Source organism: Ptiloglossa arizonensis, chromosome 7 (assembly GCF_051014685.1).
Source record: "Ptiloglossa arizonensis isolate GNS036 chromosome 7, iyPtiAriz1_principal, whole genome shotgun sequence".
Classification (NCBI taxonomy): Eukaryota; Metazoa; Arthropoda; class Insecta; order Hymenoptera; family Colletidae; genus Ptiloglossa; species Ptiloglossa arizonensis.
The window spans coordinates 19,069,916-19,096,966 of record NC_135054.1 but is presented as its reverse complement, the minus strand read 5'-3'; the positions used below and the strand labels follow the sequence as shown (position 1 = coordinate 19,096,966).

At 40.5% G+C, this 27,051-nt stretch overlaps 1 protein-coding gene across 2 annotated transcripts in view; it reads right to left on the bottom strand.

Annotated features, from left to right (window-relative positions):
- Nucleotides 1-24,511, bottom strand: part of 5-ht2a (5-hydroxytryptamine receptor 2A) — a 66,436-nt gene extending 41,925 nt beyond the window's left edge. The window contains exons 1-5 of one of the 2 annotated variants that reach the window (XM_076316526.1): nt 24,363-24,511; nt 22,670-23,097; nt 4,186-4,500; nt 3,188-3,773; nt 1,073-1,367 (exon numbers count right to left, since the gene is read on the bottom strand). In XM_076316526.1, coding sequence (XP_076172641.1) covers nt 1,073-1,367; nt 3,188-3,484 — 592 coding nt within the window. In that variant the 5' untranslated portion in view covers nt 3,485-3,773; nt 4,186-4,500; nt 22,670-23,097; nt 24,363-24,511. The remainder of the gene's footprint in view (nt 1-1,072; nt 1,368-3,187; nt 3,774-4,185; nt 4,501-22,669; nt 23,098-24,362) is intronic. The other variant, XM_076316527.1, reaches the window with a different exon arrangement.
- Nucleotides 24,512-27,051: the final 2,540 nt, after the last annotated feature.

The following is a 27,051-nucleotide window of genomic DNA, read 5'->3' as shown; positions in this document are numbered from 1 at the left end:
ATTTTCTCTCGTTAAAGTAGCAATTATTGAGAAAATCAGAAAATTGTAAATTCACCAGTATTGTATACCGAACCCTACAGAATCTTCTCTTATAACTCTACGCTACCAATTTTATACTTATTATATATTAAATAATATAATATATTATATATTATATACTATTATACTATTTTATATTATTGGATAGATCGGAAAATTAGTTCCTCTCTTTCCCTCCCAGGAAACATTCCCTAATATTGAATTTCAAACTTTCTAAAACCCTCTCCTGTAATTCTACCCTATCAACTTTCCCCTAAAAACTTCTCTACGTTAGTCGGACGCTAAAAATACTCTTTCATCGAATTAACTTTCCATCGTTTGTGTCTACCAGAGCCAAACACTGGCGTCTTCTTTTCCAAAGAGTCTCTAATCAACGCTTCTCATCCGGTTAATCATCTACGTGGCAGCGTGAAAACATGTTACCCCCTCTGAAACATCGGACTACTCCTCTATCATTTATCATCCTTACGTAACGGTCGGAAGAATTAACCACGTTGCTGAAATCAATTAGAGCGTTTCTCAAAAATTGATTTGCACACTGTGCACGTTCAATAAATATAGTGTTTAATTATCTCGAGCAGCCAAACATTCCACTCTAATGCTACGAAAAAACATTTCATCCACATTTAAGCAACACAATTCGAGGAACGTTCGTCTATTCAAGCTACAAGAGCAATTTGTTTCTACTTCTCCGTGTTATCTACATTTTTCAACCTACATTTTTTCAACAATAAGTAACTTTTCCAAGAAACGTGAAACACTGACGAAACGTTCCTCGATGTAAACACGACTCAACACGAGAACTACCAAAGTGTTCGGATTCGACTCGTTTGAAACTTCTTTTTAAAACGACTCGATGGTTAACGGTGTCTCTGTCTCCGATATTCGTGGACAATTATCGAAACAGACACCTATAAGGTACTCGTAAATTAATATCGACCTCTTCCTGGTCCAACTTCGAAGATATTCGTACACGATGCGACACCTTCGTAGTTCCAGTGTTAAGATTAACTTATCGTTCTGCGAGACTCACCCAGGAATCCTTGTATCGCGCCCAGAGGCATCACGAACAGGCTGACGAGGAGATCGGCGACGGCGAGAGACAAAAGAAAGTAATTCGTGACGTTGTGCAGCCTCCTGTCGAGACCCACGGCCAGGCAGACCAGTATATTGCCCAGCCCACCCGCCACGATGAACACTGCCACAAAGAGGAAGCTCCAGTCGAAACGGCGGCTCCTCGTCGACGAACTTAATTTCGTCCGGTGCGAGCAGGAGATGGCTAGATCCGCTGTACTCGTCGCATTCTCGGTTGGCGTGCATTCCAGAATCTACGAGCGTAACGAGGTCGTGGCGAGTTTCATCGAGACACGTTCCTGACGCAAACGAGGGTACAATTTCTACTCGCCAAGACTTTTACCGAACGTTTAGACGAATTCTCGAGCCTCGACGGGGACATCGATCGGAACTGTTGGATCGTGAACTGTCGTTCTCGATGGGGAATTTTCTTGGACAACAACGATCGGTTCGAGTGTGTTTGGATAATCGAACTACCGAGGGAATCACCGAGGGAGATACCATAGAGGAATCGTTTGAGATACTATAGGGGAATCGTTTGTGATACTGTAGAATATTCTAATATAAGTAATATAGTAATAATATTCTATTGGAGTAAGTAAAGGAGACGATTCGAAGAGCGTACTTAAATTAAGGGAAATTTTTCAACAAGAATAACACGGTTTTGTAATTTATAATCTATCGTGAAACATAATTGGGAGATATAGTACTCGATTGTATATAGTATTTTAGGATTAGTAGAAAAGGAGTTTAGTTCTTATGTAATTACCAATTACCTTAATTTTCATCGAAAGGTTACTTTTGTTCCGTGGAATATTGTTTTTTTTTTTAATTTTCTGCCATCGAATCGTCGGAAAATTTAAAAGTTTGAAAATGTTTCCCTGTTGATTCGAACAATCGACTTTCTCGTTGCGTTATGGTCGCGAGAAGTTCTTTTTTTTTTCTCCCCGAGTGTCCTCGATTGTTGAACGACTGGGAAGCGTCGCGAGAAACGAATCTCGAGCTCGCATTAATTAACGCAATTCCCTCGCGAGCCAGCAAAGCGGCGAGCATCGCGTTTCTATTAATGAATTTTCATTTCTGCGGCGACTAAACGTTCGAAACAGTCCAGACGTTTCCACAGCGGAATTATAGAACTTTCCGCGAACGTCGGAGGAGAACTTACGAATGTTAATCATCCGCGTAAATGGATTTGCAAGTTCGGAACGTTGTTAGTGGTCTTTCAACGGCGATACGACGAAAATGGAGAATTCCCGAGAAAAAGACACCACGCCGGATCAAATTGTCTTGAAATTTAAGTAACAGCGTTTCGAGCAACTCGTGAACGTCGTTTTCGTCGCTTTTAATACTTGGACGACTTTAATAGCTTTTTAATAAGCGGATCAGCGTTTCGAATAGAAGAGTGTCGGTTTCGGTTGAGAGTTAGTGGTAACGAATATGATTGAAAAGATGATTTTGAAATTTAGAATGGGGCTATAGCTTGTCCGAATTGAAATTTCGAAGAGCGTACAGTTCGACGAAATGGAAAAGGTCCTCGAGGGAGTGGCTGGAACGTGGTAGGGGAACGAAGTACAGTTTAATATCTCGACTATTGTTTAAACTAGGAGACAGGTGTTTTGCAAGTAATGCAATGAAATAGAAAAGTTAAAAAATAAGATAGTAAGATTCTAGCAAACGAAACTAAGTTCATGGAGGTACCTGGTGGAAGAAGGGGCTGGGCCAGTCTTCTCCCACCGCAGGGATCTTTTCTACTTCGTCGAGCTATACACGAAGATGAATCTAATATTCAATCAGAGTTTAATGTACGCTAAACAAGACGTGTATTATACCCTTAAAGAAAAGGCACGCATTACCCTAATATATGTATTCATACCTATCGGTTGTTCTAAGGGAAAAAATCCCTCGATTTCCCAGCCTTCTCGATTACCCAACCAACCTCTATTATATCGGCAAATCGAGGGACTACCTAGTATCAGGGTACCAGGATGGATAAAAAAGGACCAGAGGAACGTAACAAGGGTTCCCGATAAAGATCCTAATCGTCAGGACCGGTAGGAGCCATAAGAATCCTTACCTCGTTCTCGAACGTTGTCTCGTTGCACTCCCTGAACCTCGGTATCCTCGAGAGAAACACACCCTCGACGCTCTCCAGGCCACTGAGGACCAACGACACGTTCACGTCGCATGTGTAGTCGCACGGTGTACAGAGCAGCGTCATCGACGAGGTGGCCCTCTCCGTGGTACAGAGATGATCGAACCCCAACAGACCGGTCCCGCACTCGTCCGCGCAGCCCAGGAAGCTGTCGTTGCACGGCACCTGGTGGAGAATCGCCGTCAGATTGCTCGTCCAGGTGGTCAGGTTCCCGTCCATGGTGTCCTCGTCCGTTGTTCCGTCTCCTCCGTAGCCTACATCGGTACTATTTCACCGGGACGCGACTCGTCCGCCGAGTGTAGCTCGTTCATCGGCGACGGGACATCCCCGTCGCCAGGGCACTTTCTCCACGTAAGAACAATGCCTGTTCACGTCCACGGATACCGAGCCTCGTGTTTGTCCTTCGCTCCGCATAGTCACCGATCGAACGCGAGTCACCGGGTGGATTCAGAGACACTCCAGCTGGCCACGGGACGATACGCGAGCAGGTGACCACGAAAGATCGCTCCTGGAAGCAATCACGAGCAGTTAGAGCTAAAGTTCTCGATACAAACTTTGCTCGAGGCTATGTAAGAATATTCTCCCTTGGAGGAATAAGAATTTTTGCTTGAGTTAGTCACCGGGTAAATTTAAAGGCTCGTCAAGTGGTCATAGAACGATAGGTATGCAGGTGACAACGAAAGATCGGTCTTGAAAGGAATCTGCACTGTTAGATCTGACGTTATCGAGCTACTCTTCGCCCAAGCAAAAATTATTCCACCTTATCCCTCCTTTATTCACCACGATCTCTTCGACACTGATCCTACCGAGGCACCTCCCCCCCAAAAAAAATTATTCGACGACGGTTCACATTCCCCCTTTTATTCATGGTACCGCGTTCCCTGTAACGTTGGACTGATCTTTCCAGCTCCCTGCCTTACCTCTTCGACTTCGTAAGGCGAACACGACGTGGATCGACGAAGCCCCCTTCTGTTAGGCGGCGCACGCTCCCTCGTAAAAGGCGCCCCATTCCTGGCATCGGTTCCAAATTGACCTCGGACCAGGAAACCAACTGGATAGACGATCACGCGCGTGAAAACGGAACGGGAGGGAAGAGCGAGGCTGCGTTTATTCAGGCAGTGGCGATCCTCGTTTCCACCGAGCGGTTTATGGATTCTTCGGGTTCGACTTTACAACTGGCTGTACTACTCGCGTTCCAGGGACCGGTCGGTGTATTATTCGGCCCTCTCCTTCATCTGGAACAAACGATGACAGTTTCAACTTCTCCCCGGAGGGATCGATTTATCACGCCCCATGGTATTATTAGTCGATCCCCATTACGCGTTTCTGGGAGTTACCTACAACGGTGGATCAGTTGCACGAGAAATTGTAAAAGTATATTCGGATAAAAGTGACGATTGGATAGGGCTAGTTTCAATGTGGAAATCGAACGACGTACTTCCTCCTCGAAGTAAACCTGAGCCCTAGGATGTGTCTTTTCGTGGGTTACTCTTCTTTTTAATTTTTTGTTGTGGATTTTCAATTAACATCATTTGAATAAAAAAACTTTGCTTCCAAGTTTTCTCTCGAATCTTTCTCCGAAGCTTCTGCGATTTGAAGGTTCCACAGATTCGTAAATATTCAGGCAAGAATCGACTCAATCTACAGAATTAGCGTTAGAGTATTTCAGTATTGGCCCTTTTAAGTTGTTCGAGAGAGAAACGTAGAGTCGAGTCGTTCGTTAAAAGATTCCGTTCGCGTGTTCACACAGTTATGCAAATTATCCACGCAGATACAATGGGCCCGATAGTCTCGAAAAAATGTTCGAATCGTGCGATAAAAATTGCCAGAAACGAGAATTACGCGGATAAGGGTAGACAATGCATAATCGATCGATCACTTTCGGTTTTTCATCGGCTCGTCACTTTATCGAGACAACGAAGTCACCTTTGATGGTTCGAATGGAATATTTATCGAGGATTATAAAACGGTTGAGAGTTCGAGGAATCGATACTAATGCCGAGCCGAGAAACAAAGTCGAGGAACCGTAGGCGAAATCTGAAAGCGGGAGGGATACTTTCTACATTCCGTGGCTTATATTTTATTCAAGAAGCGTCGGCCAAGGATCCAGCCTGATATAATAATATTGCATCGATCAGGAATAAAGCGAGCTTAAGGTGACACCACTGCCGATGCGTATCTCGGTGAATCCGCTCGATAAATCACGGTCGCGGGTAAAACATGCTGACAGCCGCGATAAGCCGTCCCATTTATGGATTTCGCAAAACTTTCGACGGGCATGTGCAGAAAAAAAATTATTTCCCTTTTCGATGCATACAAGGTGTCCGTAGAATCTGGAAAGAGGTGATCTTTCGTTCACAAATAAATAAAAGAATTCACGACCTTTCTTCGTTGAGAAGAACAACCTCGAACATGTCGAATCAGATGCACTTGATTAGTCGTAAATCTTTGGTACAGTATGCAAAAGGAAGATTACATTTTTTTTTTAATGTACTTTATTTTAGAAGATAATTATAATTTTGAAACTATCTTAGATTACAATGTGTGAGGTTGGAATAATTTCTCGAGTAAAGTTAATTTTAGAAACTGTCTTATTTTTATTCTCGAAAGTATAATGATAGTAATTCTTTACTTAGGGCTCGATTCCTCTTTGTGTACGTTTGAGAATTTGTTAAAGACGGGTTAGTACAGAATTAACTTGTTCGAAAAGGTGATACACGGTAGTGTTTTAATTAAGTGCAATTAGTCAAGTGCATAGGTATCTGGGAGACTTTCAAAGTGCTTAATAATGGAAGATCGTGGAATGAAAATTTATTTTGAATTTTCATTTTGTTTCTCGACGACAGAGTAGACCTCCGTTTGATTCTACCGCGATTATCGGGACACCCCATATATCGTCTAGCCGTGCTCGGTAAGCTGGCGACCAAAATTGCATTCGCTTCGGTGTTTACACGACTGCAGTGACCTCGCACGAAAATGCGTCGCTGTACCCAAGAAAAATAAACTCCCGCGCAACCTTAGTCGTTTTTCTTCGAGTATCTTTGGAATTTTCAATTAGATTAAAAGAATCTGTAATACCGTAAAATCTGAGACCTTGTGAACGATAAATTCTGAACGATACTTATGGAATAATTTCATTAATACGATTTGTAAAATGCCGTTTTTAACCTAGGTCCGAACGATCGGTGATCGTTTAATAGAATTTTTAAAGAAATCTCAACTCACGCTGAATTTGATTCCCCGTGTAAATATTTTCTCCAGAAAGTCAAACGAAGCGTTCCTACGACTAAGGACAACCGTTAAGCCTGGACCCTTCGACCCTTAACCAATATCGTAAATTAAATTCGACTTTCCATCGTTAAAGAAACTGATAAACATCCACGGTAGGCGGGTAAACAGCTCGAAACTTCATCAAAAGCTACAGAAGCCCGCATCGCTTCTATTAACTCCAGGATATTGCGCTCACAATGAATCAACCCCCTGAACTCCGTTGCGTAACTGGATTGAAATTAACTCGCGGTGTAATATTCGGTGTTTACAAACCGCATATAATCGCGCTCCGAATTTCGAAATTCCAGTGTCGTCTTAAGCAGATACATATCGTTGATCTAGGAGCAATAACATCGTTTCCAAGAATTTATTCAAGAGAAACCATTCGGCGAATCGATTCGATTTTTTTTCGTTAGAAGGGGGATGCGCTGTAGATTATTTAAACAAATTGTCGTCGAATTATATTGCGTATTAATCGCGCTCCGAATTTTGGAATTCCATTACCGTCTTAACAGATACGTATCGTTGATGTAGGAGGAATAAAATTGTTCAATCGTTTTCAAGAATTTATTCAAGAGGAACCATTCGGCGAATCGATTCGATTTTTCTTCCATTAGAAAGGGGGTGCATCGTAGATTATTTAAAAAAACTATTGAAATCGTACACGAGCAAATACGGTCGTCGAATTAAATTCCGTGCACGAGTGCAGGGCGAACGTGGCTGCACTGTCTGCACGATTCGGATTCCCACAGTGGCCCGATGTGAAAATTGATGGAATTTTATTAAATTTCATCGCAGTCCTGTCAAAGTGGATTTTTAAATTTCGAAAAATTGATACAATTACCCAATGGTTTTAAAGGAAAAAGTGTCGTTTCGCGTAAGAAAACTTTCTCCTTTATTAATTAAAATTAAGAAGGTCAAAGATTCGATCAACTACGTATACGAAGACAAAAGAAATGTATTATCCACAAATTTTCAAACTAGGTAGCTTCGTGTTACCTGACAATAATTAACAATCTATTAACCACAAATTTACAAACTCGACGGTTAAGTATTACCTAATAATAACAAACGTATTGTTCACACACTCGAACTCGATTCCCTCGTAAACGAAGCTTCAAACGGAGAAATATTATTCCCTTATTTTCCACTCATTTGCGCGCGTAGAATCGCCACCTGTTCAATGGTATCATTCTTCCGATAACACCCTGTGTATATCGCGACAAGACGTAACCCGGGCGTAAAAGATGAGCACGACCTCGAAAACGTCCCGTGTACGGATTTTAATAACGACAGACCGGAACGCGTTGCCGCGATAAAGTGCAACTTCGGCGGGCTCATAAATGCGACCTTTCGAAAACCAATAATATTTCACGTGGCGCGTACACGTTACACACCCCGTGGCCTCGTGGCTCGATGTCGATACTTTGGCGAACTTTTGCGAAACGTAGTCCGCGGAAAAAGTTTGAAACCTAACCCCTGGTAATTGATACACTCCCTCTCCACGGGAATATTACGAGAATCCCCGTGCCCCCGTCGAAAGGGGATTTTCCAGGAAAATGTATCGATTTCGAGTGAAAAATTCGTACAAGTTCGATAACAATTTTTCCACCGCGGTTAATAAATTACTCCCGTGGTTAGTCAACGGGGAACGCGCACACGGTAGAAAATAGCGTATCGGGAAAGTTTTTGCGTCGAGTATGGTTGAATTGCACCCCGACCCCTCTGAAGAGTACGCCATTTATTTAGATACATTACGCGAGCTTGATCACGAGAGTAATGGTACTCGAAACCAAACGTGGAACACTAATGCGGTACGGTAATATACGACACTAACTTCCAGGAAGTATAATTTCGTTTCCTTTTTTTTTCTAAAATAATTATTCGTACCTTACACATTCGTTCCCTCGTATATTTTTTCTCCTCTTAATTTCCCTCTCCTTTCTCCCTTAATTCATACGTTACACTTTCGTATACTCGGGCACTCTTTCTCCTTTTCATATTTCACCCTATTCGAACTTAATAATCTTCCATGCGTTATACTCTCGTTGTACTTTCTCCTCCCTTCGTTTTTTCTCCGCTCAATAATTACTTACGCGTTACACTTTCGTTCACTCGTGTATTTTTTCCTTTTTTTAAACACTTCTCTCTTCTCTTCTTTTCATTCCGTAACCGAAGGTGCTCACCCCCATAGGAACGATAAATAACAGATAGAGCCACGGTAGAGATTCAAACGATGTTTGCCAGCGTTACTCTCAACCCACGGAATACAGACGATATTTATCAGAAAGCCAGCCGGCAAGTTAAACCGTCCAAATAGCAATATTTGTCGAAGAAACTCGCAAATATTTGGCAATCGATCGACGTTTTCCGATTCGAATTGTTTTTCGTGGTTGCTCGAAGCGTCGCACCGAGTAGCAGAGCCTCTGATCTTGTTTTTCGCGAACAATCCCGATTCGATACCCATTCCACGTTCCGTTTCTCCTTGGCTTTATCAAGCATCGGGGCCGATCAAAATATCAAAAGTCACAGTCGCCATCCAGCCTTTCGATGCGAGTCGCTCCTCAATGGCGGCTTCGCTTCGTGTCCCTGGATTAATATCCGCAAGATCGTTTTATTTATGGGCGAAAACGTTACGTTGTTTATAGAGAAGTCTCGTTGCACGATCATTTCGAGGACAGTTTCGCGCGAGACTTCGATCCTGGAATTCACCTAATTCAATTAACGACACCCCGACAAGTTTTCTCATTTCGTGGCAAGTTCGCCCGCTTCGACACGGTTTTTCCACTTCTCGAAGGAATCGAGTATCGTCGACTGGATTTCGGGAATTTGAACTCCAAAAGAAAAAAAAGAAGAAGTCCGAGACTTAATCAGGACAGAAGTAATTAGGTCATTCGGTACGAAATGACTGGTTTCGCGAACGGGAAATTGTATTTACGGTGTATCGATTTCAAGCTCGAAATTGCTATCGTTTATAATACGATAGACATTTCGTCGATTTTCGATCATATTTGATTCTTCGTTGAAATCGGATATTTTTATTTCAGTTTCATTATTCAGGCTACCAATCTGGAGTAGCTGGTTGTCCATTGAGTCGATCGAGAAACGTTTCGATACGAAATGTATCGTATTCAGGGGGTCCCATTGAACGAATTGGATTTTTAATCTCTTGTGTATTATACATTCCGAGATGTCAAAGTGACGTCGAAGTTTTTCGAAAACTCCTGTATCGTTTAAAAAAATCTCAAGGTTATTATCCCCGAAAATATACGACACTTGCAATTATATAGTGACCGTGAATTGATTCATTGGGGAAAAAATTCATCGTCGTTTAAAAACCACGAAGTTTATCACCGAAAGTACGGGAGGTGAAAAATTCAAAATACATTTATTCAACGTACCCCTTTGAATACAAATTATTTCGTATAAAAGGATTTTTTGATAACCCAGTTCTCGCGTTGGACTCGCGTCGCATAAAGAGAAAAAAGAAGTATCCAAAGGTGACCTTTCGAGATCGCAATCCTACGCAATGTTAACATTTCTACCCACGTGGATCTCTATTGAACCATTCCCACAATCATCGGCGTTCAGTTTCGATGACTCGCGACACGAACGGATTCTCGCGATTCGAGGTAAAAAAAATAAATATTACATAACACGTGTAGTATGAAAACAAGTATCGTTTGGGTTCTCTCCGGTATAAAAAGTTCCTAGCTAATACCCAGAAATGCACAAGCAGATAAATTGCACGAGAAGTGCAAGATGCACTTTTAAGGGAATATCAAAATTACTCCCAGGCGTAAGTTAACATCGAAGTTAACTCTTTCCATTTTTACGAATTCGACGTAAAAAATGGTCAATTCGTTAAAGAAACGATGTTTTTCTCGGTGTCGCGTTATCAACGTGGAATTCTTTTCCATTGGGGTAGAATGTTAATATCACCGTGTGCAGTATACGGGACACTCTTTCGACAACGAACGTAGCCTCGATTACATGTACCGCGAATGCCGAGAATCTCGCGGAAATTTGTACATTGAAATCTCCTCGTGGAAGATGCACCGTGCAATATCGAGCATTCTTCCAGCGTCCTTGTTGTTGTCCCCGTTTCCATTTCGTCCCGAGGCGAATCATCGACAACGTTCACCGAAAGACATCGCGAAACAGAAATTAAACCGGCCTAATTTCGTACTCGTTGAAGCTTCGCGGTCGAATTCCACGTTTATCGGTCAGTTGTTTCGTTTTCTCGGTCTTTATCGCACAGAAACGACCGACTCCGTTATTCTCTCGAAACCGGACGCGCAAAATTCATTGTCCCCGTCAAGGACGAGTCGAAACGAGAATTCGTTTGTCGTCAAAGAAGGGACACCGTACCTAATGAGAACACACAGTCTCGCTAGACGTCATAATAATTTCAAACTGGACACTACTTAATTGTCGGTGCGCTCCAACAGCGAGAGAGCGAACAAATGGGCGCTGAATATGGAAACTTGTGAGCGAGTTTACGCGAAACAAATGCAGATGAACGTAGATCGCGAGCGGCTTTGGAAATAGAAATTATTCCTTGGTGGTAATTGGATGTTGTAGGTACATTGTCGGATAAATTAAAGAATAACTCTCGAACGATACTGGATATTTATGTACACTGTGTAGAAAATTTGTTTCGAAGAAATACGTATAATTTGAACAAGTGTTGTGTAATATTTATTTTCTGTAATTTTGTATCTCGAAATAGACTCATCTAAGACCTTGGATGTTATAATATTTATTTCGCACACTTTTCTATGTCGAGGACGACTCGAACAGTCTTCGTTCAGACTGTGCAAGTTACAGTGTTCATTTTGTATACTTTTGCAAGTCGAAGAGGGCCTCGAACGATACTCGAGACTGTATTAACGATGCTTGTTCAAATTATATATGCTACAATAGTTATCTTGAACGATTCGTACAATGTTCGGGCAATTTAGATCGATCCTCGTTACAGTTTCCAATTATTTCCTCGAGATCAAAGATTTTCAGTTCGCTCACGATCACGGAGCATTCAAGTACGAGGTTCTCGCGTCTTTTTTCTCCGTGCAAATGAAAAATCCTTTGACCTTTTCCTTAACGGGCCAAGAAATCGGAACGAATAGCGGCCTCGTCCTTTACGTTTCCTCGGCTCCGTTCGGGTTCTGCGCTTTCGGTTGCTGCTAATCAGGACCGCCTAATTAAAAGGGTCTTATTTTAAATGCAAAAGATCCGTGGCTGACAGTCGTCTCGTCTCGTCTCGTCTCGTTAATTTCACGCGAGTCGTTCGTTACCCCCGCCCTTGTAAACCTTTCAACGTGTATTTCTCCTCCAGGAATCACGTTACTCGAACGTTGAATTAACTACGCGATCTATGATCCGCCCACCGAATTCCACTGAAATATTTATCCCCGTTGGAAATTTTCACGCTCGACGTGACTTCGGTTTTCGTTGGAACGTAGAATGTGTTCCCGTGCAGCCTCAGTTCGCTACACCATGGCCATTTCGCTACGTAAATTAGTACCTGCTGTACCCTCTTGCAATTAATGCGATCAGATTCAACGGAAAGTAGCTCTAAATCCCAGTCGACCTGTTTCACGGTTAAATTGTGCTCCTAAACGGATCGATCAATGTTAGAATTGCCATCGATCGCGATTACGTTCGATGGATAATCATGTTCCTCGATTTTTCCACGCGTTGGATCGGTGTTCTGTGTCTCTCTCGTTTTGTTCAATAATTATATCCGAGTTCGATTCGTAGCTGGAACTGATCAGGTCTTTGAACGATAACGGAGAGTTCTGTTCGTTGTGAATCGTCGAGAAAATTGAATAATTTAATTTTGAGACCTTTGGTTAGATGTTATACCTTGTTGATGATACATAGTTGTATTCGTGGAAAATTATCGGGAAAATTCGATAAAAAATTTCGAGATCTTCGATTGGTACGACATTGTACGAATCGTTGAGAAAATTTGAAAAAATTGTCCAGTCCAATCACATGAACCTGATCGAAAAATATACCGAGTCTCCAGTCATGTTCAATCGCTGAACTTTAAGATTTAAGACGACTTCGCGTCTTCGCGTTCACGAGTTTTTGATTTTCACTCTTTTCCACTAGGTACAAATATATTTATATATATATTTTCCACGCTTCAATTCGTTCATCGCTGTTCATTTACTTATTGATTTTTCCGCTGCATCGTTTAATATACTTACGGCCACAAATGCCCTGGAAGCTTCTCCAGCTTGAACCGAACCTACCTAACAACCTTCCACCTTCCAGAGTCGATAATTCTGCTCGACCTCCAAACGGTCGCTTGCACACTGGAACAATATTCAAATTTTTTTTCGAACCCCGTGCAACACACGTTCGTCATTCTTCTTACGGAGGAAATTTCAATTCCATCGGTAATCGGATTGTCGAAGAGTTCGATCGTCGCTGATTGCAATAAAAAAGTATTGAAAATGCGCGCGTCCAGGAACAATGGATACCCGATAACGCAAGGATCGACGCAAAGTCGTGTTTACCGAGCACCAAACCAATGAAATTAAAGCTTAAAGCATCGGATTACCGGCTTCGTTAAAAATCCAAACTCCATTTCCTTGGAAACCGAGGCTTGCATTTCCACGACATTTCCACGACATTTCCACTGCCACGAAGGTACACCTGGATGCATATTTCATTCTATTATAGATCGATGGAACGCAAACACCCTGGACCTCTTGCGCAAGAAGCTCGTACGATATAACCTCGCGGACTGTGGAACTTTCACGGGTTATCAATTAAAATAAATAAACTCCGATCGATTGCGTTTCAACTCAAGGGAAAAAACAACGCGCGAGTTAATAAAATCAGAATTCATTAAGACTCTGCGCATCGCTCGTTAATGTCCGTATATTAATTTTCAGTTGCACGTGTTGCGTTGGTTATTAAAAAAAAGAAAGAAAATATCAGTGTAACAAATGTACAAGATTGTATCGGAATCATTTTCATTTCGATATAAATTATTATATTATACTCTAATTTATGTTATCCTAAGAAAATCTACGTTCGCTACAGCAATAATTTATATTTTAACAAAATTCTCCGTATTCGTTGCGACAATAATTTATATTCCATTGCAACCCTCCACGTTCGTTACATCAATATTCCCTTGTATTTTTAACTATTTCCCTTGCATTTAACTTCTAATGTAAATTGTTCTAACCAAATACGTTACATCGATAATTTATAGTCTGAAACAATCCTGTAGATTGGTTGGAACAATAATTTATATTTCATTGCAACCCTTCACATCCGTTACACCGATATTGATATTTTTAACGGTCAATGGGGCACAGAATTGGAAATTACATTTGTAATGGATAACATGTAGCATTATCGTTACCAAAGAGAAGTAACGAAATTCCGAAATAGGTCGATACAGGGGCACGGGAATATTGAGATACCGGGATATGGTGATACGGGGATAGGAAAATATAGCAAAATTGAAACACATCGATAGGAGGCTGCAGCGATCCGCAAATAAAACTGTAGAGAGGAATATACAGGCAGCGAACGCAAACGATACGAAGGTATAGAAATACGAATTATGGAAATTAAAAAGTGCGGAAATGTAAAGGAAAACACGTGCGCCACGGCTACCTCGAGATTGAAAACTGTTGAGCCGTCGTGTCGAGATGCAATGCATCTCTACGTGCACCGAGATCCAAAAATATATGGACGCGGAGATATAGGAACACTCTAATTTGGATATACGAGAATGCAACAAACACGATGTTCAAGGAACCGGAAACGTGTGCAAACGTAGTTACAAAGAAACGACACGAGCAAATAAATACACGGGAAATGGATAAACATAGAATTCGAGGGAAACGGAAAATAGAGTAGCTCGCAGATTTAGAATCGTCGAGATTTTTTTAAATACAAATACGAACGAATATTAACGAATATGAAAGTTCAGGGACAGAGGCACGGGATCAGACAATATACAAAATATAAAAAAAGAAACGATATAAATGTGTACGAATATAATTGCGTAAATTGGAATTAAAATGGGGCCGAACTAAACGAGTCACCATTTTCGTAAAATTGCAATTAACATTTGCAATTACTCTTCATTCAGTCGACCGAAAGAACTTCTAACCTGTTGCAATCAGTATCTTCTTATACGTAAGGTCTTTCAACGTTATTTGTTCTTTCAAAAGGCCGTTAAAAAGGACGATTTTAAACGTTTCCCTTTTCTTTTTCTTTCTTTCTCGAAGATAAACGATGGAATAAAAAGTTGGGTATTTTCGAATGTATTCAAAGTTGACTGATCGTTTTTCACGATTGAACGAGTTTAACCTTACGACCGTTTTCCCTCACACCGTCTTATCGATAACACCGGAAAAGTACACGCCGTCCCCATTCCTCTTCTCATTCCTCTTCTCATTCCTCCTACATTTCTGTCATTTTTCAATCCCGCATATAGTCACGGACAAACGTCGGAAGACTCATGGTTTTCTTCGACGACAAATTGGTCTACTTTGCAAGGGTATCATCTTTGTAGGGGGAGCGTCATTGAGCGCTAAAAATTTAACGCAGGATAAAACGCAAGGTATTTGTGAAAAAAAAATTGTACGTCGATTTTCATCCATTCGTAATAAGAATGAACGAAAACGCGATACAGAGTAAATTGAATTTTAATACTGTTCATCGTCGAACGAGAATAACCAAACAGAATTATTTGAAAATTATTACCTCTATCGGGGGAAGTGTTTTTGGATTTTTTAAATCTAAGCGAGAAACGCATGTTCGTTGTAAAAAACAGTGTCTATATAATAAAAATATAGGCAAACGCTGTACAATGTTAATCCAGCGTAAATTGAAACGATAGATTGTAAGTAGATCGCTGGTGTACCGTGGATTAAAAAATGTAAAGGAAGAACGTAGAAAAATGACTAAAAGGTAAATAAATAAAACGATCAGAAAGGTATTTAGTAAAATTGAAAAGCAACAGAACTATCAAAGAAGTATTCAGTAAAATAAATGAACAGAATAATTAGAATATTGTCATATACAATAAACGAATGGAATGCTTAGAATATTATTGCGCTAAAGATATAAATATAAAATCACTAAGTTTGTAGTCGAGTTGGTTCGCGGTTCGTACTACCTCTAATTGTTAAATCAACACGAGGGTAAATTTCCATTTTACTGTTTAATTTCTCGAGAAAACTTTCGGTCTTGTTATCGCACCCTTCTAATTTTCCGTAATTTTACGATTCAACCGCGGGCATAATTCACCAATGAAAAAAACAAATTGTCAGACTCGGCTTTTCAGCGGCGCGGTTTCACACGGTTTAGAGATCGCCGGGAGCCGTGGAACGTTTTTAAACGTTTCATCTCGCGGATTTCTAATTAAGGGCCACCTTTCCAGCCGCCCCGTTAGCCAGGTGCAAGTTTAAACGCTCGAGCGTCTTGCGCGTTGTTTAATTACCCACGCAATTAGCGGGACGATGAAGACCGACATCGCGTAAACGAGATTCCCATTTCCGTGCTCCGAAGACATTTGCAAGTTAGAGGATGGACTAACAAGCACGAGACCGTGTTAGGTGAGCAGACTCACGGTGTGTATCTTGTTATAGCGGATTCGAGATATTGTTACTTTTCTGTTCGATGCTGGTCAGCTGAGAGTTCGAGAGCGAACGAGGGTTTCGAGGGTGTGTTTAATTAATTCTGAAACGTTTAGTCTACAATCGAAATATTCAGAGCCTTGTCTAAGTTTGAAAAAATGTCGAAACTTTATTCCAGAGTAAATAGAATTTAAATAACGATGTAATTCAACACGAGGATATGAGTTTTGTTCGAGGGCGAACGAGAGTTTTAAGGGTATGTTTAATTAATTCTGAAACGTTTAGTCTACAATCGAAATATTCAGAGCCTTGTCTAGGCTTAAAAAAATGTCAAAATTTTATTCCAGAGTAAATAGAATTTAAATAACGTTGTAATCTAACACGAGGATATGTGTGTATATTTTGAATCTCATTTTGATCTCTTTTTTTTTGAGAATAAAAAACGATATAATCTAACGCGAGCATATATTTAAACACGTATGTAAATTCTAAACATTTTGCTCTCTTCTTGGAGAAGTACCTTTTTTACTAACGATTCTCCAAAAGAAAAGAATCACAGCGATGATTCTCTCGCACTAACGATACTTTAAGAAAAAAAAGGTAGTAAAGATAGAACGGTAGTATTAAAGTATCACTTCTGAGTCACTAATGATTCTCCAAGAAAAAGAAGGTAGTAAAGATACACATAGAAAGAAAACTATCGCTTCCGAGTCGCTGGGATCCGGTTCTCGTTCGTTTCTATCCGAGCCAGTTCGCAAAGATATATCCAAAGTTACCAACGTAACAAATCCACGTGCCCGAGAACCAAAAAATCCAAGCTGCCTCCCGGTACACCCGAAAATTCCCGAGAAATCCGATAGCCCCGTATACCTACCATACGGGAGTATCAAGATTGAGTATCTCCATTGGGGAGCGATCGATTCTGGCCATAAATTAAATCGATGCACCGGTAAAGTCCCAGATTACTTAGCGGTGGAATATTAACTGTCGAAAGAGGGAAACATTTGTCACACTCGCGATGGGAATCCGATCGTTCGTAATATATAATACATTCTAATGATACGCTCTGCCGCGTTTTTATCGGGCTGGTAAAGTATTGATATTTTCGACGAGCAGACGGCTGACAATAAGTGGAATATGCGCGAGATCGTGACCATCGGATGCACTTTTATGCGTCTGGATGAGTACACGCGTTATCACGGGCAAAGTGCATCGGCCGTTCCGTCGGTGCTATGGGGAGCAAAGCTTGGATTTAGCTGATTGGACATCGACTGATGGGAGCGGGATACGGATGTAATTTGTTAACGGGCCCGCGCGGAAAATAATACGACTCGATAACGATATATGACACACCAGCGGAGGTTACTAAGGCCAATGACAGCGCTGCGTGTCGTTATGGTTCCTATTTCTAACCGCTTTACCATTTACGAGTAGGTACGTTTCAAATAGCGTCAAAATTGAAAATAGTGCTCCAAAAATTATTAAGTTGTACGGAAAGTTATTTCGTTTTTTGTTATTTTTGGTGAAAATGAAACACGATTTTTTTAGAGTGTATAAACATTTTATCAAATTATATATTCTCCATTTTGGGAGACGAAATCACTTTTCGAACAACCCAATAGTTCCATATTTTATTTTTAAATATCACTGAGATCGGTACTCATTAATAAAAGATAGTGCTGCGTGACGTTATGGTCCCTACTTCTAACTACTTTACCATCTACGATTAGGTACGTTTTAAATACTATTCAAAATGACAAATATTTCATTTTTAAATACTACCAAGTACAGTGATTATTCACTTCTAAGAGATCGGTGATTTGTAAGCACGTACTTCGTTGCACCGTGTAAAGATAATCTTAAAAAGGGTTTCAGGGTCGCGCGAACAATTTATACTTCCGGCGGACGTTGGCTGTTTCGAAGTTCGAGTCCTACGGAAGCTTAGGAACTTCCTAACGAATAATTATTACTCGAGCTACCATGTGCATTATTGGGCAATTAAGATTGTCACGTTGAACAGAAACTTTTAATAATATCGCACCCCGCCTGGAAAGTTTCTTCTAAACGAAAATATCTATACAAAAAACATCTCCTTTTTCTCGGTTACCACCTGGTTGCATACATTACAAGAGTTTACCATTAATTTATTTACGAAACTAGATTCGTTACGTATTTACGAAACAGACGATACGGTATCAACACTCTCCGGTGAATAATTAAAAATTCATAAATCGAGTACGGGCCTTTCGCATAGAAATCGGGTAAATCTCACCGAATTTATCCCTTTGATTATTTATTTCTATTAAACCGTAGGCTTATCGGATTACATACGTGTACGTGGTACAGTCCATTGATAATCTGGAGGAGGAAAATCAGGTCGTTGGTATTTCGAGGGTGGTCGTATACAGACGAGTCAAGATATTCAGTCCCTCGTGCTTTTACTTTCGTTTCGGAGCTATAAACGTGGAAAAGAAACGAACGAGTTCACCCAAATTGATTAGTTTATCGAGATACTCGGTCGCCGGTAGGGATCACGATTTAAAGAGTACTTTCTAAACAAATTTAACCGAGCGTAATTTTGTCGAGCCGTGACCGATCGCTCGTTGCACGATTTAACATTCACGGTTCGAGCGTGGCGGTACACTTTGCGCGGGAAAATCTCGGCCCAAAGGAGAAAGAGATTTCGTTGTGGTATAACGGCCACGTAAAGCTCGTAAAATTGTGCATAAAACCCACCGTCGTAAAATCACAGATTTCGGCGTGCTGCAACTTTAATTTTATTTAGAGGGTCCGGGAAGCCACGGTTAACAGCACCGCTCCTGGATTAATTTCGTACCAGTTTTCGTTTACGACGATTACACGACTCATCGAGCACGTTACCATAAAATATTTAACAATTAATAACGCGTTGATAAATCAGACGCCGAACCAGCCGGATAAATCAGCCGCGAGAAAATGAACCACGCGTGTGTAAATAAATCCGAACCCTTAATGATGTTTATTAACGTCGTTTTCCAGTCGAAAAAATATTTACCAACACATTGTGTTTTTATGCCTGTTAACAAATACGAAAAATTCTCCGTTTCTGTTATCCTCTTTATTGGATTACTCTTTTATATGTATAATTTGCTCGCTAGGTACAATTTGTAAATGATAAAAGTCTGCTTCTAATGGGCCCTGTGAAAATATTAAATTAACCGTTATTCGCGATTTACTGGGTGGAAACAACGGTATCAAATTGCTTTTAACGTCAAAAGAGCAGTTTTTATATTGATTTAAGAAAGCTCGCATTTCCAACACGAGTAGCTTTACTTTTTCAGCATCTTTGCCCTATCCCTTATTTCTTTCTCGAGGTTTCTTAAAGAGCAAGGTCCACGTTAATAAATATCTACAACTCTAGAGCAATTAAAAGAAGTTAATAGGTAGTACTTAAAAACAACCTTAGTAATATTATTTTTGGAGTACTATTTGCAATTTTGGTAATTTTCAAAACGTACCTATTCGTATAAAGTGCCTATTCTCCCGTTAGTTGAAATCAAACACAAGCTCCGATACGCAAGAAATTAGTTTTCCATAACACGATACTGTACATTAAAGAAAAAAACTACTATTTCGAATGTTAAAAAAATTATTAACGAAATTCCAACAGTGTAGAAGATTCTCCCGTACGCATGAATTTTAATTTGCAATTGTTAACAGAGTTTCGTCTTTTCGCAGTGGCACACATTTAACACGTTCGCGGTGAAATTAATTAATTAATGAACGCGTGCAATTTTAAATTCCGTGTAACCGGTAGATCAAATTATACGTATGCGGACAGTACGTGTATACGATATTCGAATAAATTTTAACCGCAGGCCTAAATTAAATTTATGCTACGAACACACGACGGTTTGAAACGTACGACGTTGCTCGCTGGGTAAATATGAAAATTTTCATCGTTTGTCACATTTTTTGCGGTACTCGAAACATTGTTTTTAACCGTTACAAATTAATTAGCCCTTTGGCAGTCGCGTGATCAAACTGACACGGACGCAACGAGAACTGTACGCGGAAATGCGTCGCGATCGGTAAAATATTGACAATTGGATGGAATTCCATTCCCGATTGAAGTGCACAATTTCTTGTTTGTTGTTTTTCAGTTATTTTTCATAACATCGTAGCAATTCTCGGCGACCCAACGCGACGCCGGAAATTAATTATAACGGACAGGGTGCATCGAAATAATTTCATTCTTCAAAGAATGGGTCGAATAATAGTGGTGGGGGGAGCTCGTCAGTGGCCTTGAGCGGCCAACTTATTTGGTTCGAACTCTTGCGTCGAATTCTTAACAATCTATTACACTTCTACCTTTACGATTATTCTCATTTCTTTTTCTATCACGATTTAAACGTTCAGAAATTTTTCGTCAAAAGGATCTCTCGAATTTTGAAGAATTTATTTAATTTTCACGATTACTAAACAATCAAATATTCGAACAAATTAAGCCAAAATTGCACGTAGATTAATACTAATTGGTATTAATTTCCTTCTGGATACATTATTGTTCGCGAACCATTTCATTATTCGGTCAGGGAAACAAGTACGGGGAAAACGGGCGTTGATAATTATTGATTATTGACAGAACAATTACCAAGAGGATAATTATTGGAATGTCAATTACCAGGTGGACTATTCAGTGAGATTAATGGTTAAGAACCCCGCAGAAATTACAGAGATGTTTGAGAAGAATTTTTTTTCTTTCGTCGAGCGTCGTTTTCGAAAGAATATTTTGATATTTTTGAGAGTCTCGACCATTCGAACAATTTTCTAGGGTTTATTAGATACGAAATTGAATTTCGAGAGATTCTTATCTGCTGGTGGACAGATATTAATAACAAAATTCTAAGGGGCAAATTAAAGAACGCGATTTCGGGAAATTGTCGAGGCGATGCGCTGTCTTGTTTTTTCTATCGATAACCACGGCACAAAAAAGGAATGAACGATGGGACGATATAAATTGGCTGCACTTCCGGGCCAGATTAAGTTATAAAGGGGCAACAGATTCGTTTTCGCGGTAGTGCACTTCGTTATGATAGAATCCGCGCCATTATGGGACGATGAATGGAAAGACATTCGAAACGCGACGAATTTCGACTGAAAATATGAATTCGAATTTTCTCAGGTAACGGAACACGATTCGTTCATGGAGATTTTATTTTGAGAGAAACGAACGTAAATTCAAATTAACAGGAAGTCCATTCAGCCTGTCTAAACACCTAAACAAATAAGCCAATCCAATTTTCCTAGCGTTGCGTTTTCTCCAAATAAAATTTAAGGGAAAAATCATCGTCGAGTGTTAACGATGTAGAAACTGAAAAATATTTTATCATTGCACCGATCCTAAAACCTCGACTATATTAGAATTTTATATCTCGACTGCAGAATAAAAATGACCGCACCTGAACAAATTTTTATACCTCTTATTTATATTCTTTATTGTACTATAAATACAATTGTTCGGGTAATGAATAAAATTGATCAGGTAAGGCAGAAGATGGTTCTTTGAGATTGCAAACAGTTTGGGAAATCAAAGTAGAATGTTAATCACAGCGGAATTAAAATAAAGAATGCCTTATCATTCTGAATCATTTGCAGAACCTCGACCGTAATCGAATTAATTTATTCCACGACTGAAGAATATTTATCACCGCATACAAACGACGATTAAATGTATATAACTTTATACATAGTTGCGGTTTTTATCCAGTTTTATCGAGCCACACGTGGAATATTTATTACTCGTTATTGCCGATAGTTTAGGATATAATTGCGGAATATTAATATATAACGAAAAAGAAAAAAACCAACAAGATGCCTCATCACTCCGCATCGGTTCTAAAAACTCGATTGTGTTCCAAGTTTACGGTCTCGAGAGTACAGTGTAAAACTTATTGCGTTTAAAAAGATGTTTACACCTTAACGTGTTTCTATACGTAATCGGCCTCTATCGTGCGTATTTTGTTTAGACGCTCGTAAGAAAAATATTGCCCGTTGGCAATGTTTTTTTCTTAAATTATTTCTCTAGAAACTCGTCGCATAATATCGATAATAAAAAGAACTAAAGTAACACTTTGTCGTTTCGTGCGATATCTGAAACCTCGACCGTATCGAGCTAACTATCTCCAATTCAGGGATAAAGATTACCGCGCTTAAAAAGATATTTATACCTACGTATTTTTGTGCCTCTTGTACTCGTTCGGTTCGATCGGGCGAGTAAAAATTATTACCTCGAAATTGCCAACAATTTAACTCGAGCCGTCGCTCGACAATTCGTTTCCCAAGCAATTTCAAACTTCACGATAATTCTACCGTCCCGTGCGCGAAAAGGTCTCCATTAAACAGTTTCTAAATAACAGTAGCAGCCACGACTAACTTCGCGTGCATACGAAAACGGTATCGCGTGAACGAGTTCGAATCGTCGTACAATTTCAAGTTCTCTTAACCTACGACGTTCAATCGACGTTTCACTTACATTCTTCTCGGTTGAGCTCGTCTCGCGATCCCACGACTTGGAATCTTCTCGCGAATCTTACGTCGTTGAATCCTACGACGCACAATTCTTTCTTCGTTGCCCGGGTCGTTCGAGTGTCAACGACGAGAAACGTCAATCACGAATCACAGCACCACAACGACGCCACGGTCGAAGCGATCGAACGATCTCCGATAATCGAGAGTCACGGAAAATTGCGGTCACCGGTGTGGCGCCTTTGAGACATTCGCGGTGACAACGTCACGCCTGGACCACAATTTCGCGACGAAGAAACGTCGACGAACGATCGAGATTTCGAATCGCCGCGAAACGATTCAACGGATACAATAACGATCGATTCGCCGTGGTCTCTCTCGACGTCGAGTCTACCCGCGCGAAACGTGATCGACTCCTCGTTGAAAGATACGAATCTGCGAATCGGATCGTTGGAGCGGGTTCGTTAGATTCTCGAGTGGTCGGCACTGGTGTACGGGACGGGCTGGCTTCGTTTCGACTCGAACGAGTTGACTTTCGGTAAACGAATCGATCGTCAACAATCCCAAGAAGTTCCACGAATCGATGGATGACACTACGGTTACGAGACCAATGGGCAAGAAATTCGTCGCAGCTACTTCGCGCGCGAAATTAACCGCGAGAGGTCGTCTCGAAGGTTTCCCATTCTTTCGACGGTGTCTGGTTGCGTGTGTTTTTTTTTCTCTTTTTTTTTTTTGTTCTCTCTTTCTCTCGTGGCGCGCAGCTGCTGCGACCACCACGTTGCGACCACTGTGTTTACGTTCAACCGAGAACGAGGTGCGAACCACTCGACCGCGAAATTCTACGTTCGTTACGATCGGATAGAGTCGTTACGAGGGTAATTTTCCACGCTTTTCTTCCGTACGTACGAACGACGAATCTCGATCGGTCGGGTTCACCGCTTCGTTCGCGCAAGAGGAAACCCATTACGCGGTTTCGAAGAGCTTCGAACGTTCGAATTACAGCCAGCCCTGCTCGAAGATCTCGGTGTGTACGTCCGAGGTTCCAACCGACGGGAAATTTGGAATTTCGAAACGCTTGGAATTCCAACGTCAATTGTTCTCGGATCGAACTACCTGCTCACTATACTATTTTACGATTCGGTGTCTGAAATTTGGAAGTTTTGGAAATTTGAAAATTCAAAAATTCCTCGATTTCCGTGGGGAACACCGTGCAAATTCCGAGACGTCGCGATTTCAACCGTTTCGGAAACTCCGTGCGTTCTACGCGTGTCGCGATTTTTCGAAATTCATCGATCATCGAGATTCCCGACCGGTTCGAAGCGTTAACTTCAACGACCACCTCGAGATGCATCGAAATATCGTTCCAGAACGTTTCGAATAATCCGAAGTTCCTCGCGTAGAATCCTCGAACGTCTCACAACAATTGCAGGGATCGTTAATCGCGAAAAAAAAAGAAAAAAATCGACACAATCGCAAGGGTGTGCGATCGACCGTGATACGAGAAAATTCACGAACCCGTTCGAACGTTCGCGACTCGATTTCACAAATTTTCTCGCGAGATCGTAAACGAGAATTTATCGTCTCTCGTTGTATCCATTCAAAAAGTTTTTTTTCTTTTTTTTTGAATTCGATTCTCTTTAATCGTCAACGAGTTCGCACGAGTTCGACTCTCGCTTGGAATATTCCGCGAGCGATCGTACAAACGATTCGGTCAATTCCGGGTAGCGTTCTTCTTCAATCACAAGACCAATTGATGGTGATTTGCGTAGCTGGTGACGCTACCAATGGAAACACGCTCGAAATCTACCCTTCCGGACACACATCCTCGCGGTTGGGCCGCGTGGATCATACTGAGGACCGTACGGCACGGCGGTGCTCGCGACGGGATGCCGGGTGAGCGAAAGAGAGGGCAGAGTCAGCCTGCGACGCGCGCCAAAACATGTTTCCCTTTGGTGATTCGAACGATCACTTTGCTTCGTCCTACCCGACGTTCGTGCGACACCTTCGTAGATAAAAGTATTTATCGGTCATTCGACGTTTCCTCGAAATAACTTAACTGGAATCCAAAGCATCGTGTCGAGCCGAGTCTGTCGAGAATCAAAACAAAGCTTTGTTGAACCGATCGAAACACACCCGACGATTCGGTTACATTCGAAACGTGCTACTCGAACGAAACACTTGACTCGGACCTCGTATTGTAATTATGCGAAATGAAGAGAAAGTACCAACGGATATTTCTTTTTTAAACTACGCAAGGAGAGATATTTAAATGGAAAGGTTTTTAAATATTTCTGTTATTTATAGTTTCGTGAGGAAATTAGAAATGACTCGGAACGAAGTTGCACCGTTTGAAGGTGTAGGTGTGATAGTTATATTATTATTTTTCCAAGGTCAGTTTTTTAGAATTTAAGGTCGTTTATATTTTTCTAGACGGTGTTGTGTGTTTTCTGAATGCTCGTAGAGCGAAGGAAATATTCATCGAACTTGTGAAACTTACTGTTTTGATTATTCGAGTTTGGGAAAATTTTTAGTTCACTCGCGGAGTACTTTAGGGAGAAATTTTGTATGCTTTTGTTCCGTATCGAACTGTACTGTTCTCGTGTTAAATATAAATTGGAAATTGTATCGGTAGAATCGAGATGTGCCGTAAAATGTAGTTTTCTGTGAAAATATAGGTTTTTAAAGTACACCGTGGCGGTGAACGCGTGAAAACTTTTTAATTGTATCGGAGTAGAAATAATGGACTCCGCAATCTCTGGAGGCGGTATTGAGCAATGGTATCTGCGACACGGTATCTGCTTTGACGATGAATCGAGGCCACAAAGACAATTAATAAAATTCGGATAAACCGTGCGCGAACAATTCGACGTTGCTCGGATAAGAGTCTGAGGGAGATTGGAGGTGACGTTTCGGGGGATGTTTGATTAATTCTGTTAAGTCGAAACGTGGTAAATAATGTTTAAGGATTACCGACGAGGGTAAACCTAAATTGCTACACCAATACCCGCGATGATAGCATCATGGAAAGAATGGTAACACGATTTTAATTCAGAATAAATTTAAGGGCGAACAAATGGAAGATTTTGGTACCAAGTCCTTATAATTTGTAAATGTAAATTAGAAAATATTTGAAACATATTTTCAAACTGAGATCGATGAACAGAAAAAGATTACTTTTTATATTTAGTTTGAGATTGAATAATTCTTGTAGAATGATCGAGAAAATTCAGAGATACCAAGGACTTATCGAGGATCGTAAACAAACTATTCAGTAGGGATTTCTGATTAAGAATTACAGTAATACAAAAATGATTACAACTCGTGCTTATTTTTACTACAATTACTACAAAATGGTGCTCATTTTTAACAAATAATAGTCGTACAGAGCAATTAAAAGATTGTTTCTTGGATCCACGAAGCCACTGATTTTGTGTGCTCCCAAAACCACGAACTGGCCCTCAAAATCCTATGTAAACGAAGTTCTTAATCTTATCGTTTAATTTAGAAATATAAAAAACCAATTCTCCCAAAGAAGGTAACCGATAAAAGTGTCAAGAACGACGAACAAATTGTTACGCCTTCCACCGAGTTCCCCACCGAATAAGAAAGTAAAAGATTTGTCTATTTATCCAACCCCTCTCGCTTTTACTTTGTCCCTATTTTCTGGTCTTTTTTTAACCCTTTTATACGATAGTCTATTACCTTCTTTCCTTCGTTGGTGTCCCGGTTTATTCTTCCTGTTCCCCTTTACCGTACTTCTAATACGTTTCCTTATCTCCGTAGTTGTTCTTTCTTCAACTGCGTTAGTTTTAATTACATTTAATTTTCGAACCTGCCACGATATTCCCTCTTGCTGGTTTTTCTCGACATATTTTCCTCCCATCTCCGAGAAATCTTTGAACGCTGGAAATTTCAAGCCCGAGATGAAAACTGACCAAAAATAATTCCCTCTATTATTACATTGGAAATCTTCGTCTTCACTGGAAAAAGAATATAAACACGGGGTGAATATGTACTCTACGAAATCAATTGTTAATTATTTACTTAAAAGAATAGTTTCCTTTTTAATTCAGTATTTCGCTATTGTCGTAGCTATCCTCTACGAACGTACTATTTTTAAAATATATCTTTGGGAAATTAGTAGATGAATATTAGCAACGACTGTTTGATACTTTAGAGACACGAATCCAATACTATTGAGGATTCTATCGTTTCTACGGAATATTATTCGATGAATTTCGTGACTACCGTTGAAATATTCTCTCGTAAGTTAGCTCCAATTGTTTGTCTTTCATCTGTCGCTTCTTTCATTCGGACGATCCATTAATCCATCATTTTCCGTAGAGATTTCGGTTTCTTCTAGCGACATCCTTTCTCTGACGTTATTCA